The following is a 23,785-nucleotide window of genomic DNA, read 5'->3' as shown; positions in this document are numbered from 1 at the left end:
TTAGTCAAGTAAATTTGTGCTAATGCTGTTGCAGAATCAGGAAGAGGAAAGGATTCATCTGCATGATACACTAACAGATACCAACTTAATTTAGTAAACAAAAAGCTTACCACACTTTGAAAAAAAGAACATACACCTACCCTTTGCAAAGGCTTGGAGTACGTTACATAGTCTACCAAGCAGGTGAATGCTTGAATTAATCACACATAGCCAACGTCTGTACTCTCTATCCAATCTTTTTTTTTTTTTTTTTTTTTTTTTTTGATTGATTGATTGATTGATTTTGGCTGTGTTGGGTCTTCGTTTCTGTGCGAGGGCTTTCTCCAGTCGCGGCAAGCGGGGGCCACTCTTCATCGCGATGCGCGGGCCTCTCACCGCCGCGGCCTCTCTCGCCGCGGAGCACAGGCTCCAGACACGCAGGCTCAGCAGTTGTGGCTCACGGGCCCAGCCGCTCCGCGGCATGTGGGATCTTCCCAGGCCAGGGCTCGAACCCGTGTCCCCTGCATTAGCAGGCAGACTCTCAACCACTGCGCCACCAGGGAAGCCCTCTATCCAATCTTAATCTCATTTTCTCTCTCTTCTTCTTTTTTTTAAGGGATGGTCTCCGGAATTCATTATCAACTTCCCCTCTGCTAGTTAGCTATTTATTTATTTATGTATTTATGTATGTATGTATGTTTGTTTGTTTGTTTATTTGGCTGCACCGGGTCTTAGTTGTGGCACGCAGGATCTTCATCGCTGTGTGCGGGATCTTTAGTTGCGGCATGTGAGATCTTTTAGTTGCGATGTGTGGGCTCTTAGTTGCGGCATGTGGGATCTAGTTCCCCAGGGATCGAACCCGGGCCCCCTGCATTGGGAGCACGGAGTCTTAACCACTGGACCACCGGGAAGTCCCTTCCCCCTGCTTAAATCAAGAGAATGCCACAGGTTTCAAAGGGATACCCGAAATCACTGCCCTTAACGCTGTTTTCTCTTGCAACTTGAAGAAGGGTGTCATTTGCTATGTATATGCACTGTCTCCAGAGTACCTTAAATTTTGTGAAGGCCTGAAGCCATGTTCCTCCAAGTTGCTGTCCTCTGCATACAATGCATTTTCCCAGGTATCCAAAGAAAATAAGGCCAAATGATCCACCGACATAGTTTGTCCATGGCATCCCCTGCACCCTCAGGCATCAGGGTCCGCTTCTATTTCCCAGGTGAAATTAGCAGGTGCAGGCTGCCCAGCACTCAACCCCAGAGAAGCACAGAGGCAAATCCTGTTTCCAGAGAGAAACACCTGGAAAGGAAGAAGGCTCTAAAGCCCTAACAGAAAAGCGTCCCGTTCTTCACTCTTGTTCACCAGGTATCCCAGAAGTTACAGGAGACGTAAGGGGTCTACTAGTTCTGCTCCCTGAGGAACCTTCAGAAAATGGGCTAGGGCTCCAGGGTATAGAAGCTCTTCTCTAGCCAGCCCAAGTTTTGCGGGAAACAGAGCTTTTGAGGAAGAGAAGCAGAGATACCAGGCACCTGACCTAGAAAAGCGAGTGAAGGGGTCCAGAGTAGAGCTTTTCATCACACTGTTCTGAGGTTGGCACACCAAGGAGGAGGCCCCTGCCTAAGAGTTTGGCTCACCCCCAGGGCATCCAGACATCACTGGCTTCTTCCTACCCCAACCCAAGAAAAAAACCTGTTTAATCACAAGTCCAATGGGATCTCTTCTTTCTCTGAGCCCAAGAGTCTATTCTCAACAAACGTAGAACCCACACTATCTGCTCCCTATCTCCCCCACCTTCCGTGTACGAGGCATGCTTTGGTGCCCTCGCCCCTCACTTTCTTGTTGGTTCGAAAACTTATGCTGCCCCGAGTGCTTCAGCAAAAAAAAACAGAAAATTGGGAACTGCTATTACAAAATCTCTTGAAGAAAGGAGAAAAGGTGAAGAGGGCTTGAGGAGTTGTTACCACTTGCTGGCAAAATAACAGAACTGATGAAGAGCTTTCTTGCTTTCTCTGCCCATAGAGCCAGTGACCCACAAGCAGACAGCGATGTTACAGAGATAAACACCACATAGAGACAGATTGAAAACTGAAATACTTAAAACATTTATAGGGAATTTGTTACAACCAAGACAACAAGGCACAGCTAAAAAATGAAAAGAGTTTTGTTATATAATTTATACCTCTCCCAAAATTCTCAATTATCTATCCAATTTGCAAAAAATCTCTACGTAATCTACCTACTAGCCTGGTCCAGTTTTCGTATCCTTTTTTGCTAATGAGAAGTTCTTTCTTACATCTATCAATTTTTTTACTTCAATTTAAGGCAATCTTTTTGTTCCATCTTTTATGGATATGGAGGGAAAGTGGGATGGCTTCCTCCTTCTAATAATTAACCAACTGAAAAATGTATAATCCCTCAGTTTTTTGTTTTTTGTTTTTTTCTTTTTCTAAATTCAAAAATCAACCCTCGGGAGATTAACCAAGATGGCGGAGTAGAAGGACGTGCTCTCACTCCCTCTTGCGAGAGCACCAGAATCACAACTGGCTGCTGGACAATCATTGACAGAAAGACCCTGGACTTCACCAAGGAGGACACCCCACGTCCAAGGACAGAGGAGAAGCCACAGTGAGACGGTAGGAGGGGCGCAATCAGAGTAAAATCAAATCCCATAACTGCTGGGTGGGTGACTCACAGACTGGCGAACACTTATACCACAGAAGTCCACCCACTGGAGTGAAGGTTCTGAGCCCCACCTCAGGCTTCCCAACCTGGGGGTCCGGCAAAGGGAGGAAGAATTCCTAGAGAATCAGACTTTGAAGTCTAGTGGGAATTGATTGCAGGACTGTGACAGGACTGGGGGAAACAGAGACCCCACTCTTGGAGGGCACACACAAAGTAATGTGTGCATCGAGACCCAGGGGAAGGAGCAGTGACCCTGGGGGAGACTGAACCAGACGTACCTGCTGGTGTTGGGGGGTCTCCTGCAGAGGCGAGTGGTGGCTCTGTTTCACCGTGGGGATAAGGACACTGGCAGCAGAGGTCCTGGGAAGTTCTCCTTGGCGTGAGCCCTCCCAGAGTCTGCCATTAACCCCACCAAAGAGCACGGGTAGGCTCCAGTGTTGGGTTGCCTCAGGCAAAACAACCAACAGGGAGGGAACCCAGCCCCACCCATCAACAGTCAAGTGGATTAAGGTTTTACTGGGCTCTGATCGCCACAGCAACAGGGAGGGAACCCAGCCCCACCCATCAACAGTCAAGTGGATTAAGGTTTTACTGAGCTCTGACCGCCACAGCAACAGTCATCTCTACCCACCACCAGAGCCTCCCATCAAGCCTCTTAGATAGCCTCAACCACCAGAGGGCAGACAACAGAAGCAAGAAAAACTACAATCCTGCAGCCTGTGGACCAAAAACCACAGTTACAGAAAGACAGAGAAGATGAAAAGGCAGAGGGCTATGTACCAGATGAAGGAACAAGAAAAAACCCCAGAAAAACAACTAAATGAAGTGGAGATAGGCAACCTTCCAGAAAAAGAATTCAGAATAATGATAGTGAAGATGATCCAGGACCTCGGAATAAGAATGGAGGCAAAGATTGAGAAGATGCAAGAAATGATTAACAAAGACCTAGAAGAATTAAAGAACAAACAAACAGAGATGACCAATACAATAACTGAAATGAAAACTACACTAGAAGGAATCAATAGCAGAATAACTGAGGCAGAAGAACGGATAAGTGACCTGGAAGACAGAATGGTGGAATTCACTGCTGCGGAACAGACTAAAGAAAAAAGAATGAAAAGAAATGAAGACAGCCTAAGAGACCTCTGGGACAACATTAAACGCAACAACATTCGCATTATAGGGGTCCCAGAAGGAGAAGAGAGTGAGAAAGGACCAGAGAAAATATTTGAAGAGATTATAATCGAAAACTTCCCTAACATGGGAAAGGAAATAGCCACCCAAGTCCAGGAAGCGCAGAGAGTCCCATACAGAATAAACCCAAGGAGAAACACGCCGAGACACATAGTAATCAAAGTGGCAAAAATTAAAGACAAAGAAAAATTATTGAAAGCAGCAAGGGAAAAACGACAAATAACATACAAGGGAACCCCCATAAGGTTAACAGCTGATTTCTCAGCAGAAACTCTGCAAGCCAGAAGGGAGTGGCATGAAATACTTAAAGTGATGAAAGGGAAGAACCTACAACCAAGATTACTCTACCCAGCAAGGATCTCATTTAGATTTGATGGAGAAATCAAAAGCTTTACAGACAAGCAAAAGCTAAGAGAATTCAGCACCACCAAACCAGCTCTACAACAAATGCTAAAGGAACTTCTCTAAGTGGGAAACACAAGAGAAGAAAAGGACCTACAAAAACAAACCCAAAACAATTAAGAAAATGGTCATAGGAACATACATATCGATAATTACCTTAAACGTGAATGGATTAAATGCCCCAACCAAAAGACATAGACTGGCTGAATGGATACAAAAACAAGACCCATATATATGCTGTCTACAAGAGACCCACTTCAGACCTAGGGACACATACAGACTGAAAGTGAGGGGATGGAAAAAGATATTCCATGCAAATGGAAATCAAAAGAAAGCTGGAGTAGCTATACTCATATCAGATAAAATAGACTTTAAAATAAAGAATGTTACAAGAGACAAGGAAGGACACTACATAATGATCCAGGGATCAATCCAAGAAGAAGATATAACAATTATAAATATATATGCACCCAACATAGGAGCACCTCAATACATAAGGCAACTGCTAACAGCTATAAAAGAGGAAATCGACAGTAACACAATAATAGTGGGGGACTTTAACACCTCACTTACACCAATGGACAGATCATCCAAAATGAAAATAAATAAGGAAACAGAAGCTTTAAATGACACAATAGACCAGATAGATTTAATTGATATATATAGGACATTCCATCCAAAAACGGCAGATTACACGTTCTTCTCAAGTGCACACGGAACATTCTCCAGGATAGATCACATCTTGGGTCACAAATCAAGCCTCAGTAAATTTAAGAAAATTGAAATCATATCAAGCATCTTTTCTGACCACAACGCTATGAGATTAGAAATGAATTACAGGGAAAAAAACGTAAAAAAGACAAACACATGGAGGCTAAACAATACGTTACTAAATAACCAAGAGATCACTGAAGAAATCAAACAGGAAATAAAAAAATACCTAGAGACAAATGACAATGAAAACACGACGACCCAAAACCTATGGGATGCAGCAAAAGCGGTTCTAAGAGGGAAGTTTATAGCTATACAAGCCTACCTAAAGAAACAAGAAAAATCTCAAGTAAACAATCTAACTTTACACCTAAAGAAACTAGAGAAAGAAGAACAAACAAAACCCAAAGTTAGCAGAAGGAAAGAAATCATAAAGATCAGAGCAGAAATAAATGAAATAGAAACAAAGAAAACAATAGCAAAGATCAATAAAACTAAAAGTTGGTTCTTTGAGAAGATAAACAAAATTGATAAGCCATTAGCCAGACTCATCAAGAAAAAGAGGGAGAGGACTCAAATCAATAAAATCAGAAATGAAAAAGGAGAAGTTACAACAGACACCGCAGAAATACAAAACATCCTAAGAGACTACTACAAGCAACTGTATGCCAATAAAATGGACAACCTGGAAGAAATGGACAAATTCTTAGAAAGGTATAACCTTCCAAGACTGAATCAGGAAGAAACAGAAAATATCAACAGACCAATCACAAGTAATGAAATTGAAACTGTGATTAAAAATCTTCCAACAAACAAAAGTCCAGGACCAGATGGCTTCACAGGTGAATTCTATCAAACATTTAGAGAAGAGCTAACACCCATCCTTCTCAAACTCTTCCAAAAAATTGCAGAGGAAGGAACTCTCCCAAACTCATTCTATGAGGCCACCATCACCCTGATACCAAAACCAGACAAAGACACTACAAAAAAAGAAAATTACAGACCAATATCACTGATGAATATAGATGCAAAAATCCTCAACAAAATACTAGCAAACAGAATCCAACAACACATTAAAAGGATCATACACCACGATCAAGTGGGATTTATCCCAGGGATGCAAGGATTCTTCAACATACGCAAATCAATCAATGTGATACACCATATTAACAAATTGAAGAATAAAAACCATATGATCATCTCAATAGATGCAGAAAAAGCTTTTGACAAAATTCAACACCCATTTATGATAAAAACTCTCCAGAAAGTGGGCATAGAGGGAACCTACCTCAACATAATAAAGGCCATATATGACAAACCCACAGCAAACATCATTCTCAATGGTGAAAAACTGAAAGCATTTCCTCTAAGATCAGGAACGAGACAAGGATGTCCACTCTCACCACTATTATTCAACATAGTTCTGGAAGTCTTAGCCACGGCAATCAGAGAAGAAAAAGAAATAAAAGGAATACAAATTGGAAAAGAAGAAGTAAAACTGTCACTGTTTGCGGATGACATGATACTATACATAGAGAATCCTAAAACTGCCACCAGAAAACTGCTAGAGCTAATTAATGAATATGGTAAAGTTGCAGGTTACAAAATTAATGCACAGAAATCTCTTGCATTCCTATACACTAATGATGAAAAATCTGAAAGAGAAATTATGGAAACACTCCCATTTACCATTGCAACAAAAAGAATAAAATACCTAGGAATAAACCTACCTAAGGAGACAAAAGACCTGTATGCAGAAAACTATAAGACACTGATGAAAGAAATTAAAGATGATACCAACAGATGGAGAGATATACCATGTTCTTGGATTGGAAGAATCAACATTTTGAGAATGAGTATACTACCCAAAGCAATCTACAGATTCAATGCAATCCCTATCAAATTACCAATGGCATTTTTTACGGAGCTAGAACAAATCATCTTAAAATTTGTATGGAGACACAAAAGACCCCGAATAGCCAAAGCAGTCTTGAGGCAAAAAAATGGAGCTGGAGGAATCAGACTCCCTGACTTCAGACTATACTACAAAGCTACAGTAATCAAGACAATATGGTACTGGCACAAAAACAGAAACATAGATCAATGGAACAAGATAGAAAGCCCAGAGATTAACCCATGCACCTATGGTCAACTAATCTATGACAAAGGAGGCAAAGATATACAATGGAGAAAAGACAGTCTCTTCAATAAGTGGTGCTGGGAAAACTGGACAGCCACATGTAAAAGAATGAAATTAGAATACTCCCTAACACCATACACAAAAATAAACTCAAAATGGATTAGAGACCTAAATATAAGACTGGACACTATAAAACTCTTAGAGGAAAACATAGGAAGAACACTCTTTGACATAAATCACAGCAAGATCTTTTTCGATCCACCTCCTAGAGTAATGGAAATAAAAACAAAAATAAACAAGTGGGACCTAATGAAACTTCAAAGCTTTTGCACAGCAAAGGAAACCATAAACAAGACGAAAAGACAACCCTCAGAATGGGAGAAAATATTTGCAAATGAATCAACGGACAAAGGATTAATCTCCAAAATATATAAACAGCTCATTCAGCTCAATATCAAAGAAACAAACACCCCAATCCAAAAATGGGCAGAAGACCTAAATAGACATTTCTCCAAAGAAGACATACAGACGGCCACGAAGCACATGAAAAGATGCTCAACATCACTAATTATTAGAGAAATGCAAATCAAAACTACAATGAGGTATCACCTCACTCCTGTTAGAATGGGCATCATCAGAAAATCTACAAACAACAAATGCTGGAGAGGGTGTGGAGAAAAGGGAACCCTCTTGCACTGTTGGTGGGAATGTAAATTGATACAGCCACTATGGAGAACAATATGGAGGTTCCTTAAAAAACTAAAAATAGAATTACCATATGACCCAGCAATCCCACTACTGGGCATATACCCAGAGAAAACCGTAATTCAAAAAGACACGTGCACCCGAATGTTCATTGCAGCACTATTTACAATAGCCAGGTCATGGAAGCAACCTAAATGCCCATCAACAGACGAATGGATAAAGAAGTTGTGGTACATATATACGATGGAATATTATTCAGCCATAAAAAGGAACGAAATTGAGTCATTTGTTGAGAAGTGGATGGATCTAGAGACTGTCATACAGAGTGAAGTAAGTCAGAAAGAGAAAAACAAATATCGTATGTTAATGCATGTATGTGGAACGTAGAAAAATGGTACAGATGAGCCAGTTTGCAGGGCAGAAGTTGAGACACAGATGTAGAGAATGGACATATGGACACCAAGGGGGGAAAACTGCGATGAGGTGGGGATGGTGATGTGCTGAATTGGGCGATTGGGATTGACATGTATACACTGATGTGTATAAAACTGATGCCTAATAAGAACCTGCAGTATAAAAAAACAAACAAAACAACTAATACTAAACTTTCATTGGGTTATTTGTATGGAAATATGTTAATATAAATGTTTCAGACATTACATGAAATTTCTAAAAATCTTATATTTGTATTTGTATGGAAATATGTATGGAAATATGTTAATATAAGTGTTTCAGACATTACATGAAATTTCTAAAAATCTTATATTTGTATTTGTATGGAAATATGTATGGAAATATGTTAATATAAATGTTTCAGACATTACATGAAATTTCTAAAAATCTTATATTTGTATTTGTATGGAAATATGTATGGAAATATGTTAATATAAATGTTTCAGACATTACATGAAATTTCTAAAAATCTTATATTTGTATTTGTATGGAAATATGTATGGAAATATGTTAATATAAATGTCTCAGACATTACATGAAATTTCTAAAAATCTTATATTTGTATTTGTATGGAAATATGTATGGAAATATGTTAATATAAATGTTTCAGACATTACATGAAATTTCTAAAAATCTTATATTTGTATTTGTATGGAAATATGTATGGAAATATGTTAATATAAATGTTTCAGACATTACAGGAAACGTCTAAAAATCTTATATGTTCTGGTATAATGTTATAAGTAATAATCCTAGTTATTACTTTAAAATGTGTATCTCAGAAATAACTAATTTTCTTGTCAACTGCATTATTATGAACTTTCATCAAATCTTTAACCATGGTCATTTTTAAGTCTTTTGTCATTTACAGACAGTTCTGGGTGTACTCTGATGATTTTGCAAATATGTTCCTATAAAAGAGTTTCATCTTCAAGAAATTCATGGAAAAGACTCTGATAAGTACAGGTTTCTGGTAACTGACTGTACTGCTGAACTGAATGAATAAGCATTTTCAGAACTCTAATGAAAAACTGATGAACTCATAAAAGTGCTAACAAAAGATCAAGATGAAAAAAAAGAAATTAATTACATGGGACTGAGTGAACTGATGAGGATGAGTATAATTTTTGTGACTTTCTGTCTGAATTAAAAAAAAAAATCCCACAAGGACTCAGAGGAAAAGAATATACAAATCAATTTTCACTGCAAAGTAAAGGAGCTGTTACAGTGGAGGATTACTGGACTGAATGTCAATATTATGACATAGTATAAGTGTGTTTCATGTTTGGTAATTGCAATCATCGTTGCTTTTGTTGTGGTCATCCATGTACAATGCTTGGTGTCAGTCTATCTATCTCTTGTAAAAATAAAATACAGTGTGTGTGTGTGTAAAAAAAAAAAAAAAAAAGAGTTAGAGCAAAAAAAAAAAAAAAAAAAAAAAAAAAATCAACCCTCGGGCTTCCCTGGTGGCACAGTGGTTGAGAGTCTGCCTGCCAATGCAGGGGACACGGGTTCGAGCCCTGGTCTGGGAAGATCCCACATGCCGCAGAGCAACTGGGCCCGTGAGCCACAACTACTGAGCCTGCGCGTCTGGAGCTTGTGCTCCGCAACAAGAGAGGCCGCGATAGTGAGAGGCCCGCGCACGGCGACGAAAAGTGGCCCCCACTTGCCACAACTAGAGAAAGCTATCGCACAGAAACGAAGACCCAACACAGCCAAAAATAAATAAATAAATAAATATTTTAAAAATGCATTTAAAAAAAAAATAATCAACCCTCACAGATCTCATTCAACCCTTTATACAGGCTTCAGAATTTCCTCTTTACCACCCTTAATACAAACAGTAAACCTGGACTTACCTGTGCCTTTATATCACATCTAAACTGCTTTGCATTTGAGGCCCTTCATAACCTAATCTTATTTCTATCTTTCGTCTCTTCTATAAACTAAGCTCACTCCCACTGCTATTTAAATGATTCCCTCATTTTCCCAGTTTAGAAAGCCATCACCTTAGTTAACCTCAATCCACCTCCACATGGCCAGCTCAACACCAAACATCCACAAAAAAACCCTCTCTGATGTCCCCCATCCAAAATGATCTCCTTTCATGCTACGCTCATTAAGTTTCTTCCTCAAATTAATTATATTTATATGTTTGTGGACTTCAATAACACCAGTGCTGCCCGATTCTCAACTGCCACATGGATATCCGGATCTTGGTGATATCTCCTTAACTAGGCTAAGGGTTGCTTGTGGGCATAGTTCCGAGTATAACGTAGGCACACGGAAGACACACAGGAATCACTGTTCATGGCCAAGACCAGGGCTAGTAATTCAAAGCAGTGCATCACTGTGTAGTTAAACATGCTGGCTCTTTTATGCACTGCAGCATCAGTCTAGGTTCTGTGCCCTGCTTTCCACTGCCTGCTTATCTAAAACTCTGCCTGTGGCTTTCTGAAGGGGCCAGTTCCTATCATGCATGTAACCAAGCCTGGTTTTTTATCCCATTTTGGAGCATCCTCCTTGGGTAAAGGATCTTGAATGTTTTCCCTCTCTCTGGTGGCTCATTCATCAAAACCATCAAGGTTACTTTAAACTCTATTCCTGTTTCCTAGGCTGTTTAAAACCTGACTAATTTAAAAGCATTCAGTCCACCATACTGCACTTCAATGATGTCAAAGTCATCAACGTAACCTCAAACAATACAACCAAATCTAAGCCAAACCCAATTACTCAACAGGTTCCCTTCCTTTCAGTTAGTGGTCCTCTGATGAGCAGTGTGAGAAGCCCCATCTAATCTCCAGATCAGGAGTGTGACAAGGTTTCATCAGGAAGGCCAACCCCAGGTCAGTTGGTAGTGAGAAGCTGTCTGCAGGTTTGTGCTAAAGAGGACTTTTGAGGCCACATCTTGGTTCAGTGCCAAAGACGTCATCAATTAGTGATGTCTGCCAGGGTCATGGGAAGGGTAACAGGTAGAATGGATTTGTTGACCCTGTTATTTGGGATTAAGATAAAATCAAAAGCTTTACTGAAATAAAGCTTCTATTTTCTTGATTTCTACATGGTTTATATATCTATAATAGAATAATTTGCCTTTTTTGCATTGTGAGTAATTTTCTATTAGTGTCTCTCAGTTATCAAGACTAAAAGTACTAAGCTAGAAGTACTGGAGATGTACTTTTAGTCTCTTGAGAAAGGTGGATGAGAAAATCTACCTCCTTTTTCATCATTATTTACCCCAGTAGTTCTCCAGAAACTTATAAAATAATCAATGCTGATTATAAAATGGGAGGATTTTAGCCCCAGATATAAATACTAATCACAGAATTAAATATGTGTTTATATCCATTTTAAAGCATAAATGGGGTGGAAGTATGGACATTGCAATCAGTTGTCAATCAACATTGCAGAGAAACCAACAGGCATTTAGAATAACAGGCAGAGTTTCATTTTAACAACTAACATTTTAACATCTCATTCAATACACTGTTGACCCATATCTTGACTGACATCCACATTAACTTCGTTTATTTGGACATAAGTAATCTGATTAAACAAGAAATCCCACAACATAGAAGAGTCCATAAACTTCATCATCAAATGAACCATCAATTCAATTTAAATGTCAACCTTATGGTTTGGCATTTATGTACAGTATCTTTGATCATAATGCTGGATAGTCTTAACGGATTTGTTTTCTTTAAAATTTCTGTTGATGATTTAGGATTGAAATGTTATGAGTTTCCTAGGATGTGACAAAGCCAACACTCAGCAGAGGAGATTCCATTTGTGGAAGAGTCACCTCAACCTTCAAAGGGAGAATTAGAAGACATTGGCCAGAGGGGCTGGTAAGGAAGGCATGGTTTAGGGTAGGAAGTGGTGGCGAGGGATTCTGAGTAGGAAAGACAAATTGGGATTCCTTTTCAGGCTACCTTTGACTAACGATGTGATCTGAAGCAAGTTACTTGACCTTCTTCACCTGCAGTTTTCTCATCAGTAAAATGAGGATTAACAAGATGTTATCCTCATGTAAATAATGTAAATTAATTTTGCACAGTGGAGTTGGTGTTTAAGAAATAGTGGTGATTATTATTATTATTGATAGGTTCTTATCTATAAGGCAGAAACAAAATGGAGAAGCTCTGGAGTTTTGATTAGGGTTTTCTCTGTGGGGTAGGGTGGCCAGAAGTGGTATGGTGAATGGGAGGTTGGTTTTGGGAACGCTTTTTTATTTATCTATCTATCTATCTATCTATCTATCTATCTATTTATTTATTTTTGGCTGCGTTGGGTCTTGGTTGCTGTGCGCGGGCTTTCTCTAGTTGCGGCGAGCGGGGGCTACTCTTCATTGTGGCACGCGGGCCTCTCATTGCAGTGGCTTCTCTTGTTGCAAAGCATGGGCTCTAGGCGCACAGGCTTCAGTAGCTGTGGCGTGCGGGCTCAGTAGCTGTGGCTCATGGGCTCTACAGCACAGGTCCAGTAGCTGTGGCACACGGGCTTAGTTGCTCTGCGGCATGTGGGATCTTCCCGGACCAGGGATCGAACCCATGTCCCCTGCATTGGCGGGCAGATTCTTAACCACTGCGCCACCAGGGAAGTCCCTGGGAACACTTCTAAAATGACAAGCTGGATTTTGAATTTGATGGGCACCTGATGAGATGTCCACTCCTCCCAACAGTAAAGAGAACTCTAAATAAACAGGGGATGTGTTCTCGAGTTGACTGTCCTATCATCTGATCCTATTATCTTTTCACTCTCAAAGAATCCTTGTGTCTTAGTATTCACCCAGCTTTTTCAAACCTCCACAGTTCTGAGATGAAGGTACCCTCTTCTAAACTACTGAGGTATTTGGGACTAAGAGAGCTAAATCACCAACAAGATCCCCAACTAGTTACTGCTGAGGAGAGAAAGATTTAAAACCTGCTTATATTAGGTACATTTTTTTAAAAACTAATTTCATAGAAAATAGGGACAGGGCACAGGGCAAGTCATCCACTTTGTTACAGCTGTATGAAAAGAAAAACAATCTGAAAAATAGTAGAGAGTATGTTTTATGGGCTAAAATATACTGGAAAAACTGGTTTATTAGCAAGGGAGCCTTTCTTTCTGTGACTTACCACTTAAATTGCTCTTTTCCACCCATCCCTCACAATGCAGTTAAAAGCATTAGTCTGCTCTGACATTCTGTCTTCCTCTTTCCTGCCAGAACCACTCCATCCCGCTTACTCATTGTTGGCCAGAATTACGTGCTAAGTCATCTGCTTCCAGAGGTGCGAGCACATACTCATATGCAAGTCTCTAACCCACTCTAAAGTAAAGTTTCCTCCAAAAGAAGCAGTCTATTTTCCTCGGATTGCGAGGTGAAGTTTGAAGGAAGATTCCCTTGTCTCACCTCTACCTGTCCTTAAGGAACATGCCTCCTCTGCCACCATCCAGTGACCCTGTTAACCCTGTGATTCCCATGCCTTACCTTGCATTCCATCTTCCCCCAAACCAGCCACCAAAAACTGTAGAAATCAAGTTCTGCTCCTTCAAGGGGCTATGAGTTAGAAAGCTAGAATAAATTATGCCAGTGAGAGTGGGTACCAATAGATTAATGCATTATTCACTAAGAGAGGTGGTTCCCAAAGGAATGGTCCCAAAGGAGGGAGGGGGGAGGGAACAGGAGGATTTTGCCCCCAGGGGAAAGTTGGCAATATCTGGAGACACTGTTGGTTGTCACATTAGGGGTGTGCTACTGTCATCCAGTGAGTAGAGACCCGAGACACTGCTAAGCATCTTACAACACATAGGACCACTCCCTGTGACAAAGAATTATTCTGCCCAAAATGTCAGTAGTACTGAGGTTGTGAAACCCAGCTCTAAGAGGTAATATACTTCAATTAACAACGCCTTTGTTCCACAGGTTTAAGTTTCTATTCCAGGCACTAGGCATGCTGACTAGAGATGTATTTTGGAGCATGTAAGCATCAATCACACCCCTGAGACAGGTACCTATTTTCTATTCATATGAAACTAGTTCCATTTATCAGACTACAGACTCTAGCTGAAGGCTTATTGATATTTTGTTTGGTTTTCTTAATGTTTATGTTTAAAATACAAGTTTAAACAAAAAATATGAGTTCAACAAAGAAAAAATTCCATTGTCATATCTGCTTCAGATATTTTTGAAGAAAAAATTATAGGTACAGTTAAAGCCCACCTCCCCATCTATTCTCCTCCCTCCTAGCAGATATATCATTTCCATATGTATTTTATACTTATCTACATACATCTACATAAATATATAGTATCTGTTTAAGGTACTAAATTTTAAATGAATGTTATTATACTATACATTTCTTCTCAATGTTTGTCCATTTTGTTTTCTTCATTAAATCCAGTTAATTCATTTTGATCGCTGTACAGTACAAATAAAGCAGCTTACATAATTTTCCTCCTAAGGAGTGACTGGGTCGTCTCCACATTGCCACTATTTGTATGCACCTGTAACACGTCTCCTAACACACACATGCTGAGAGATTGGGTAGGTCTGTTATCTTAGGAGAAGTGGAATTGTGTGGTTACAGCGCCACGAATTGCCAAATTGCTCTCCAAAGTGTCACCGAACTAAGTTTTCATTATATCGCACTTAGAAATGCAGATGACTGATCTTACGGTTTTAAAACAAACAAAAAAGAATTAAACCTTTGCCTTCTGCAGAACTATATTAACATATGAGGATTAAAATACATGGTATGCTAGTGAATTTTTTCAGAATCACCTTCTATCAAGTAATTTTTGTTCCAAGAAGAGAAAGTGTACTCCTTATGTCCAATAAAGTCAGTGTCAATAAATAAATAAGCAAACATATTTGTGGACCGTGACTGAATGTCGAATCAAACAATCAGTTATCAAACCATTTTGAAACTGTTACAGAAATTTATATATGGACTATGTATTAGATGATATTAAGAAAATATTAAGCTTGTAAAAGGGATAAAAGCATTGTGGTTATTTTTTAAAGTCCTTTTTTAAAAAATGTATAAAAAGATGAAATCTTATATCTGCACTGAATACTTTAGCAAAAACTGAGGAGTGATAGATGAATCAAGTGTGGCAAAATCTTGACAAAAGTTGGCTATATGGGTTATCACACTAAGTAAAGTTAAGTCAGATAGAAAAAGACAAACATTATATGACATCACTTATATGTGGAAACTAAAATATAGCACAAATGAACTTATTTACAAAACAGAAACAGACTCACAGATATAGAAAACAAACTTACGGTTTACCATATGGGAAGCCAGCGAGTTGTGGGAGGATAAATTAGGAGTATGGGATTAACAGATACACACTACTATATACAAAATAGATAAACAACAAGGACCTATTGTATAGCACAGGGAACTATATTCAGTATTGTGTAATAACCTACAGTGGAAAAGAATCAAAGTAAAAAAGGATAGAGATATATACATATATACATGTATAACCAAATCACTTTGCTATACACCTGAAATTAATGCAATACTGTAAATCAACTGTACTTCAATTAAACAAACAAAAAACAAAAACAAGTTGGCTATATGGGTCTCATTATACTGTTTTTCTACTTTTGCTTATGTTTGAAAATCGTCATCATCATCATTGCCACCATCAGGTACAAGATTTACCAACAGAGATAGACTAATAAAAGCAGGTAGACATTTGGCTGTGATAAAGAAAATCTCAACCTATAATCCTTCCATATCCCATAACTGGATTATTTTTCCCTCTGCAAGTAGTTAGACGCATTCTAGGATTTTATGAGCAAGATAACCCCATTAAATGCATTATAGTCCATATCCTTGAGGACAGCAGACACTGATTTATATTCAGAGAACTTACACCAAGACAATAGTACAAAATCAACTTAGCTGATTTAAACAGACTATCAAAAACGGCCCGCCCAAGACAAAATGAGTACAGAACATGACACTCCTCAAATTTCTGTTACAACGTATTATCCCACATTTTCTGGGAAGTTCAGAAATCTGATTAATGTTGATGTAACCAATATTGTATTGGCATCAACGTGGTTAGTCCATTCTCACAAAAGAATCCCAAATGTAAAAGTAGAGGGAAACGTTAGGCAGCCTGAATTCTCTCTGGACAGGTACAACATCAAAGGCTTCACCGTAGCATTTTGTCCTTTGTGTGTGTTTGAGGGGAGGAAGAGGTGGAGGGGGCTGAGGGCAAGAGATACTGGGCAGAAGAGAAACTCAGCCCAGGGGCTTAATTAACGGTGGGCCACGTGACCCCAAATCCTTGCTGGAACAGGGCAACGTGGAGGACCTGAGGAGGCAAGTGCATTTCCTACTGCCAACAATGCCGAGTCAAGCCAGCAACACACCCCAGGGAAAAACACCGGAAGGAGTGAGCCACAGCCTCTACTTATTTGTATTGTTTAGGACTCACTCCCCAGGCAAGGGCACCTGCAGGCCTTAACTACTGCCTGTCGATATTTAGTCGCTAATCACTATGATGTCCTAGCATCATAATGCAATTACAGTGGAATTAATCCTGAGTCATGAAAATGACATAATTAATTACATTCATTTCAGTCACAATTAAAATGATTGACTCATTCAAGTCTGACAGCATAAGTTCTGGAAATCAGGTACCCAAAGAGCGAGACTGGTGGCTCCTTAGCCAGAAATATCTCAGAGTCAAACGGTCCCTTGCACTAGTTACAGCAGAGTAAAATGAAAGCTGCTAAAATCTCCATCAGACCACAAGCCAGGGTCTGAGAAGACGCATTTGTTCTATGGCTAGAGTGGTAAAAGTACAGCTGATGCAAAGCAAAAGACCCAATACCCCTCTCTCTTCTTGTTTTACCTTCTAGCACATCAGCTCTCAGGGAACAAAAACTAGGGTATAGGGTAACTCTGTATTCTCCACTGAAGTTGAATGCTTACCTATAACACAGTTACTTGAAGGGAGGAGAAAATTTATATTCACCGCTGTATTAACAATGAGGAAAAGTCCTTAAACCCAGAAGAGGAAGGTACAATGATAGAGCTTCTTAAAGAGCTTTTATTCATGATCATATCCGAAGCTCAATGAGCTGGACAGTGTTTTAACAGAAGACACGGTAGAGTACCGCCAAGGACAGCAAAGAAGTATTTAAGCACAAAGATAATAATTCCCGAGGTTCAGCTTTCAGTTGGCTTATTCAATAAAAGCACAGAAGAAGTACAACACAAGAGGGGTTTAACTGGAGAGGGAGATTTGAAAACTGTTTCCAGAAATGTGCTTCACCAAGTAAAAGAGCGGCAGAAGGAATTTTCTGGTGCAGAAAATAAACATAACTCTTGTCCCTGTTAAGCTCATCTCTCCCTCTCAATTCCCTAAACCTATCATCAGCACTATATCATTCAGACATCTCAAAATTGCACCCACACCCCTGGGACCCGTGGCCTGCCAGTGACCCTTGCCTAAACTTTGGCCGGCTCAACACTGACTTGTGCTCGGTTGGCTGCGGTACCGAGACACGATGCTCAGAGGGTAGGCGACCGCACCAGCCAGGCACACAGGTGCTCAGGGTTTCATCACCCTCTGCCTCTGCCGAGGACTGTGACACTACCTCTCGGCTGACTCTAAACACCAGAATGTACAGGTGTTTAGAGTCAGCTGAGACTGACTCTCAACAGGGCACACACCCTGCCACAGGGCGACTCAAGCAGGACGTAAGTCAGGATGGGAGTAGAGGTGCATACCATGTACAGTTGTGGTATTAATACAGATGAAAGCAGCACATAGCAGAGCCTAAGTGAGATCTCACCTCATCCTTTGCTTATGCCGCTATTTTAGCATTTATCACAGTGGCCTATCAGATGCCTGTCTCCCCACAGGAGCCATGTCTTAATCATCTTGTCAACCTCACAGGTAGCAAATGCTCAGTAACTGCAATAGTCAATTCCCAACTGCACAGGCTAAAAGGAAGAGCAGCCACTCTGAATGAAATATGATAAATTTTGTAGGCATTAGCCATACTCTAAACCAATTATTATATACATTTTCTCCTCCTGCTCACTTCCACTCTTTCTTGGAGGTACCAAGAAAAAGGCAAAGACCAAAAATAGAAAAGACAGATGCATGATAAAAAAAAAAAAAAAATCCAACAAGTGGAAATATTCACTCCAATTAGGCTGAAAAAACTAAAACAACGCTACAAACACCCTCAGCTAGTGGTTTTTTAATCCTCTTAACCTACCAAATTGAAACACTTTGTGCCCTTTTAAATTCATGGCCCAAGACATGCGCCACCAGCACCCCAACCTGTAGGGTCCCATAGAATTTCATCTAAGAACAATGACAGCCCAAAGTCTCACCAAGTACAACAAAAAATCAGCAATAAAGTTTGTTCTCTCCTTAAATCACAAGGGCACACATTTAAAAAGAACCCAGAAAAAAAAGTTAGTAAATCTGCTACACCTGAGAGAAGGTCTCTCTCAGGTCAATAAGAAGAGGACCAAGTAGAGCCAGAAATATCCAATCTTGGTTAACATGTTATTGGTGCTAACCCTTTGGTGTTTAAGTAGACACCATGAAGCTCTACTAGTTGCTTTAATCATTTGAACATAACAATCTAATTACACAAAAATGCACAGATGTTTTCACTCAGATTCTTTATTTCCTAAATGCACTATAGCATATAATTTCTACAATTCCTCTTAGACAAGCCTTCAGAAGATAAATTCCTTCTAGTGAAGTGTTTGACATTTTGACCATCTTTAACCCTAAATCAGATGGGCGCAAAATTGTTTCTATATTATTTTTGAAAAACACATAAAGCCTTAATCTTTTAATTAAATCAAGGGTTTATTTCTCCTTAATTTCACAGCCATCACTTCCATAGAATTCTACTCCCCTTTGAACCCAGTGTCTTAAAAATTCTTAAAATTCTTAACCCAAGTGAAAGGGTTTATTGGGACAAAGGCAAAGCACACATATAGAAGCAGGGACGGCTTAGCTCGGTTGATTTGTTAACTCACTTCTAACAAAAATTAAGTGAGTTTCTTTACTACAGGACTTTTCTGAGACTTTGTTACTATACATTATTAGTCTCCAAGAGGAATGTGTAGCATGTGGTGATTCCCAAGCTTATTGCACAAGGGAGTTATTTTTTTATTTCATGCATTACTAATTAGTTTTTAGCAGGAAAGAATATTTTGAGGAACATACTTTGAGAACCACAAGTTAGAATAAGGTGTTAACAAAACCTCAAACATAGGTTTAACTTAACCCCAGGTAGTCCGATTAGCCTTTTTTTTCTTAAGACCATTAACTACCATGGGCAACCACCTTTAAATGCATACCTTTAGAAATACCCTATAAGAACACATAGATGAACCAGCACATATTACATCTTTACAGTAAAAACTCATCCAAAACTCAGAAGGCTGCTATTTTGTATAAAGGACAGAATTATGAACAATCCAAGGCCCATAAAATGTACTATACTATGCATATTTGAAGTTCAAATTGGATAGATACATCTACCCAATTTGGATACTTTAACCATTAAAATGAAAAGGAAGACTTACCAACAGAAGCTGAGTTTTTAAGAACTGATTCCTTTGAGACTCCTTTTTCAATTCGTAACGTGGCCCACTGTTCAAAAAACAACAAGTATTAATGTAAACTGTGCCACAGACACAATGCAAGATATTTAAACCATGTTTATATAGACATGAAATTAATCATTAAGCCCTGGTGCTATGTGAATTGAAGAGATACCCCACTGAATCTCTGATGTAATAGTATTCCAAATCCCAGGTATACTCTTATATTAGTTACTGGTAATGCCCAAATAAAAGGAGAAAAAGATCATGTTTACTCTATTAAAAAACCCTCACACACACCTGGTACCCCAATAAATTACTCCTTAGAAAGGTCAGAAAGCATGAAGGGCAAGAGCACAGACTATGGCATCAAGTCTATCTGGGTTTAAAATTCCTTAATCCCTCTCAGCCTCAGTTTCCTCATCTGTAAAATGAGGATAATAGTTCCTATTCCATAGGGTTGCTATGAAGATTAAATGAGATTAACACATGTAAAGACATACACACAGGGCACAAAGAGTATTATTTTCATAAGAAATTAGGCATTCAAGGATGAGACACACTCAAAGATGCCTAATTGCCTGTATCAGACAAAAGCTTTCAAAAGGAGCAGTGTGAGACTTGGAAAGCTGGAAAGGAATCCATGAAATCACTAACTAAAAAGACATCTGCCAGGAGATTGGGATTGACATATATACACTACTATATATAAAATAGATAACTAATAAGGACCTACGTATAGTACAGGGAACTCTACTCAACACTCTGTAATGGCCTATGTGGGAAAAGAATCTAAATGAGAGTGGATATATATATATATATATATATATATATATATATATATTACTGATTCACTTTGCTGTACAGCAGAAACTAACACAATATTGTAAATCAACCATACTCCAATAAAAGTTTTAAAAACAAACAAACAAAAAGTTAAAAAGACATCTGGGGGCTTCCCTGGTGGCGCAGTTGAGAATCCGCCTGCCAATGCAGGGGACACGGGTTCGAGCCCTGGTCCAGGAAGATCCCACATGCCGCAGAGCAACTAAGCCCGAGCACCACAACTACTGAACCTGTGCTCTAGAGCCCACGAGCCACAACTACTGAGCCCACGTGCTGCAACTACTGAAGCCCATACACCTACAGCCTGTACTCCGCAACAAGAGAAGCCACTGCAATGAGAAGCCTGCACACCGCAACGAAGAGTAACCCCCACTCGCCTCAACTAGAGAAAGCCCACGCACAGCAACAAAGACCCAACGCAGCCAAAAATAATAAATAAATAACTTAATTTTTAAAATATATATATATTATCTAGATGACTACAATTCTAGAAGCTAACAATGTCCAAATTGACTTGATTTGGGGAGGTGGGAGAAGAGCAAAACAAGAGGTAAAAGGCACTATAATAATTATAATTACGACTTAGGCACTCTTGAAGGGGCAAAAAGACAGAATTTATTAAATATGTCAAGGCAAAAACCTCAGTTGTTGCTGGGCTTGAAGGGCTCAAGCAGAGAGGTAAACATTTTTTCTCAAATAAGTAAGAAAATAAGTAGTAGAAAATAAATAACCTAAAACATGTACACGAAGGTCAAGGAGCAAAGCATGATCTGACTACATCAGGACCCCTGCACAACATCCCAAAGAGCAAAGTAGGAACATGCCATGGGTGCTTAGAAAACAGCCTATGAATAGAGGCCTAATCTTCCCAGCTTCAAGTGGCAAGTCACAAATGATAATAGGCTCGGAGTCTTAATCTGGTTGCGTCCTTTTCTCTTCCTTGCTGATCTAGGCAGAAATTCTCTAACTCCGGACTTTACCTCCCATCTCTTCTCAATAGAGGTAAAGGTTTATTTCCACAGTTTTTCACTTTAAAGCCTTGTTACCTATTATCAGTTGTAAGGAGACCTAAGACATGATTAAAATAAAATTTTGTAAACAATCAATCATCCTTATCCTGGAGCTCACTTTTTTCATTGTGGGCATGTGATTTTATATTTTATATAAATGGTAATTACCTTAGACCAGGACAATTAGTCCATGCTTATAAGATGGAAAACATTGGTATTCTGTGGCTATTATGGGCTGAATTGTGTCCCACACAAAGCGCCCCAAAAATTCATGTGTTGAAGCCCTAACACCCAGTGCCTCAAAATGTGACTATATTTGGAAACTGGGCCTTTAAAGAGGTGACTAAGTTAGAATGAGGCCCTTAAGGTGAGGTCCTAATCCGGTATGACTGGTGTCCTTATAACAAGAGGAAGAGAACCAGGGGCATGTACAGGGAAGACAGACCATGCGAGGTCACAGCAAGACAGCACCATCTAAAGCTAAGGAGAGAGCCCTCAGAAGAAACCAAAGCTGCTGACACCTTAGTTTTGGACTTCTATCCTCCAACACTGTGACAAAATTAATTTCCACGGTTTAAGCCACCCAGCCTATGGGACTTTGTTATGGCAGCAAACTAATATGGGGGCATTTCTCCAATAACATGATGTGCTCCAAAGAGCTCCCTGTGCCATCATCAGAAGTTTCTCCTGAAACGCTAACTCTGAGGTCGATCCTCCAAGATGCAGTTACAATGTTCACGACTAGCAAGTTTTAAGGTTGCAGGAGAAGTCACTTAATGCCAAAGGCAATTTGTACTGGAAAATGGTTTTCTTCTTCGGGCTAACTCTCCAGTGAAAAATGACCAAGTGCCTATGCTCTGCAGCTGGACAGACAGAAGTACACGTGAACTGCAGTTCTGTCACTTCCTTGCTGTAATCATCTCAGACAAGACTTTAACCTCCTGGGGTCTAAGTTTTATCATCTCTGAACAATACCAAGGGTTGTTGTAAAGATTAAAGGAGATAATCTATCCAATGACCATCACACAATCAGCCACAAGGTAGAAAAACGTTGGCTTTCTCCTCTCTCCCTACATCTATATAGGTGCCAAAATGATCAGGTGTTTTTCCAGACCATCAGTGCATCTCCCAATAAATAGCTATTTCTCTTTCACCACGCCAGCTTCTCTAGCTGCTCAGGTAAGCCCAAATACAGAGGAAGAATATCTCTTTAGAGGTTCTAAATCTCTTGAGGTATCTCAGGACACATCTACCTCAAGGCACCAGGAAAGATGCAGCTCTGTCTGCAAAGGGCCCTGAAGACAGCAGCTTCGAACAATCCCGGCTACCACTCCCCATCTCACTACCCCTACCAAGAAGGGTGACAACTTTCAATCAGGTTTTCACCCCCACTTAATTTCAAAATCCTCTTGGAAGAAAATAAGTAGCTGTCTACAAGTCACCAAAATAAAGGGTTAAGTATAATTTTTAAAGCTTAGGCCAAAAGCTTGCAGAAACGTGACACTGTCACCTAGACAATTCAACTTTCAGTTTTCACACTAAAAAGACATTTAAGAATTGACTAAATAGAGGGAAAGAAAAAAGGAAAAATGTAAAAATTATATAAAAATTCAAAATATTAGGCTTACTCAAATAATAGCTGGCCATGATCTGTAGCAAAATAAAAGTCTCTCAGCAGAGTCTGTCATCTTAGCAGAGTAGAACTCAGGCTCTAGATTCAGATTAAAATCCTGATTCTACCACTGACAGCTGTGTGCCACTGTCCAGACAAATCACCTCTCTGAACCTCCATTCTCCAGTCTATCAATGGGAATAATAACAGACCCTAACCCAGAGAGGTGCTGTAGAATTAAGTTATCTGAAAAGCATATTGCTTTGGTAGCTTTTCTTTATTATTACTTTCTGTCATAAACAGTCATGGCCTTCTAGCAGATTTATTATATTTCCAACACCAGGGATAATACCTGAGTGTTACAATAAGAGGTGTTTATCATCTGAAAATTATTGACCTGCCTTTTTAAAATGACGGAAAACTAATTGGTGGATGGAGGAAATGCTAAGGGAAAGAATAATA

At 39.5% G+C, this 23,785-nt stretch overlaps 1 protein-coding gene across 3 annotated transcripts in view; it reads right to left on the bottom strand.

Moving 5' to 3' along the window:
- Positions 1-23,785, bottom strand: part of GPAT3 (glycerol-3-phosphate acyltransferase 3) — a 65,450-nt gene that overhangs the window by 36,948 nt on the left and 4,717 nt on the right. For all 3 annotated transcript variants that reach the window (XM_007167925.3, XM_007167924.3, XM_007167923.3), the window contains exon 3: positions 19,838-19,904. In XM_007167925.3, the coding sequence (XP_007167987.1) occupies positions 19,838-19,904 (67 nt within the window). The remainder of the gene's footprint in view (positions 1-19,837; positions 19,905-23,785) is intronic.

This window comes from Balaenoptera acutorostrata, chromosome 5 (assembly GCF_949987535.1).
Source record: "Balaenoptera acutorostrata chromosome 5, mBalAcu1.1, whole genome shotgun sequence".
NCBI lineage: Eukaryota > Metazoa > Chordata > Mammalia > Artiodactyla > Balaenopteridae > Balaenoptera > Balaenoptera acutorostrata.
This window is presented reverse-complemented; position numbering and strand designations above follow the sequence as displayed.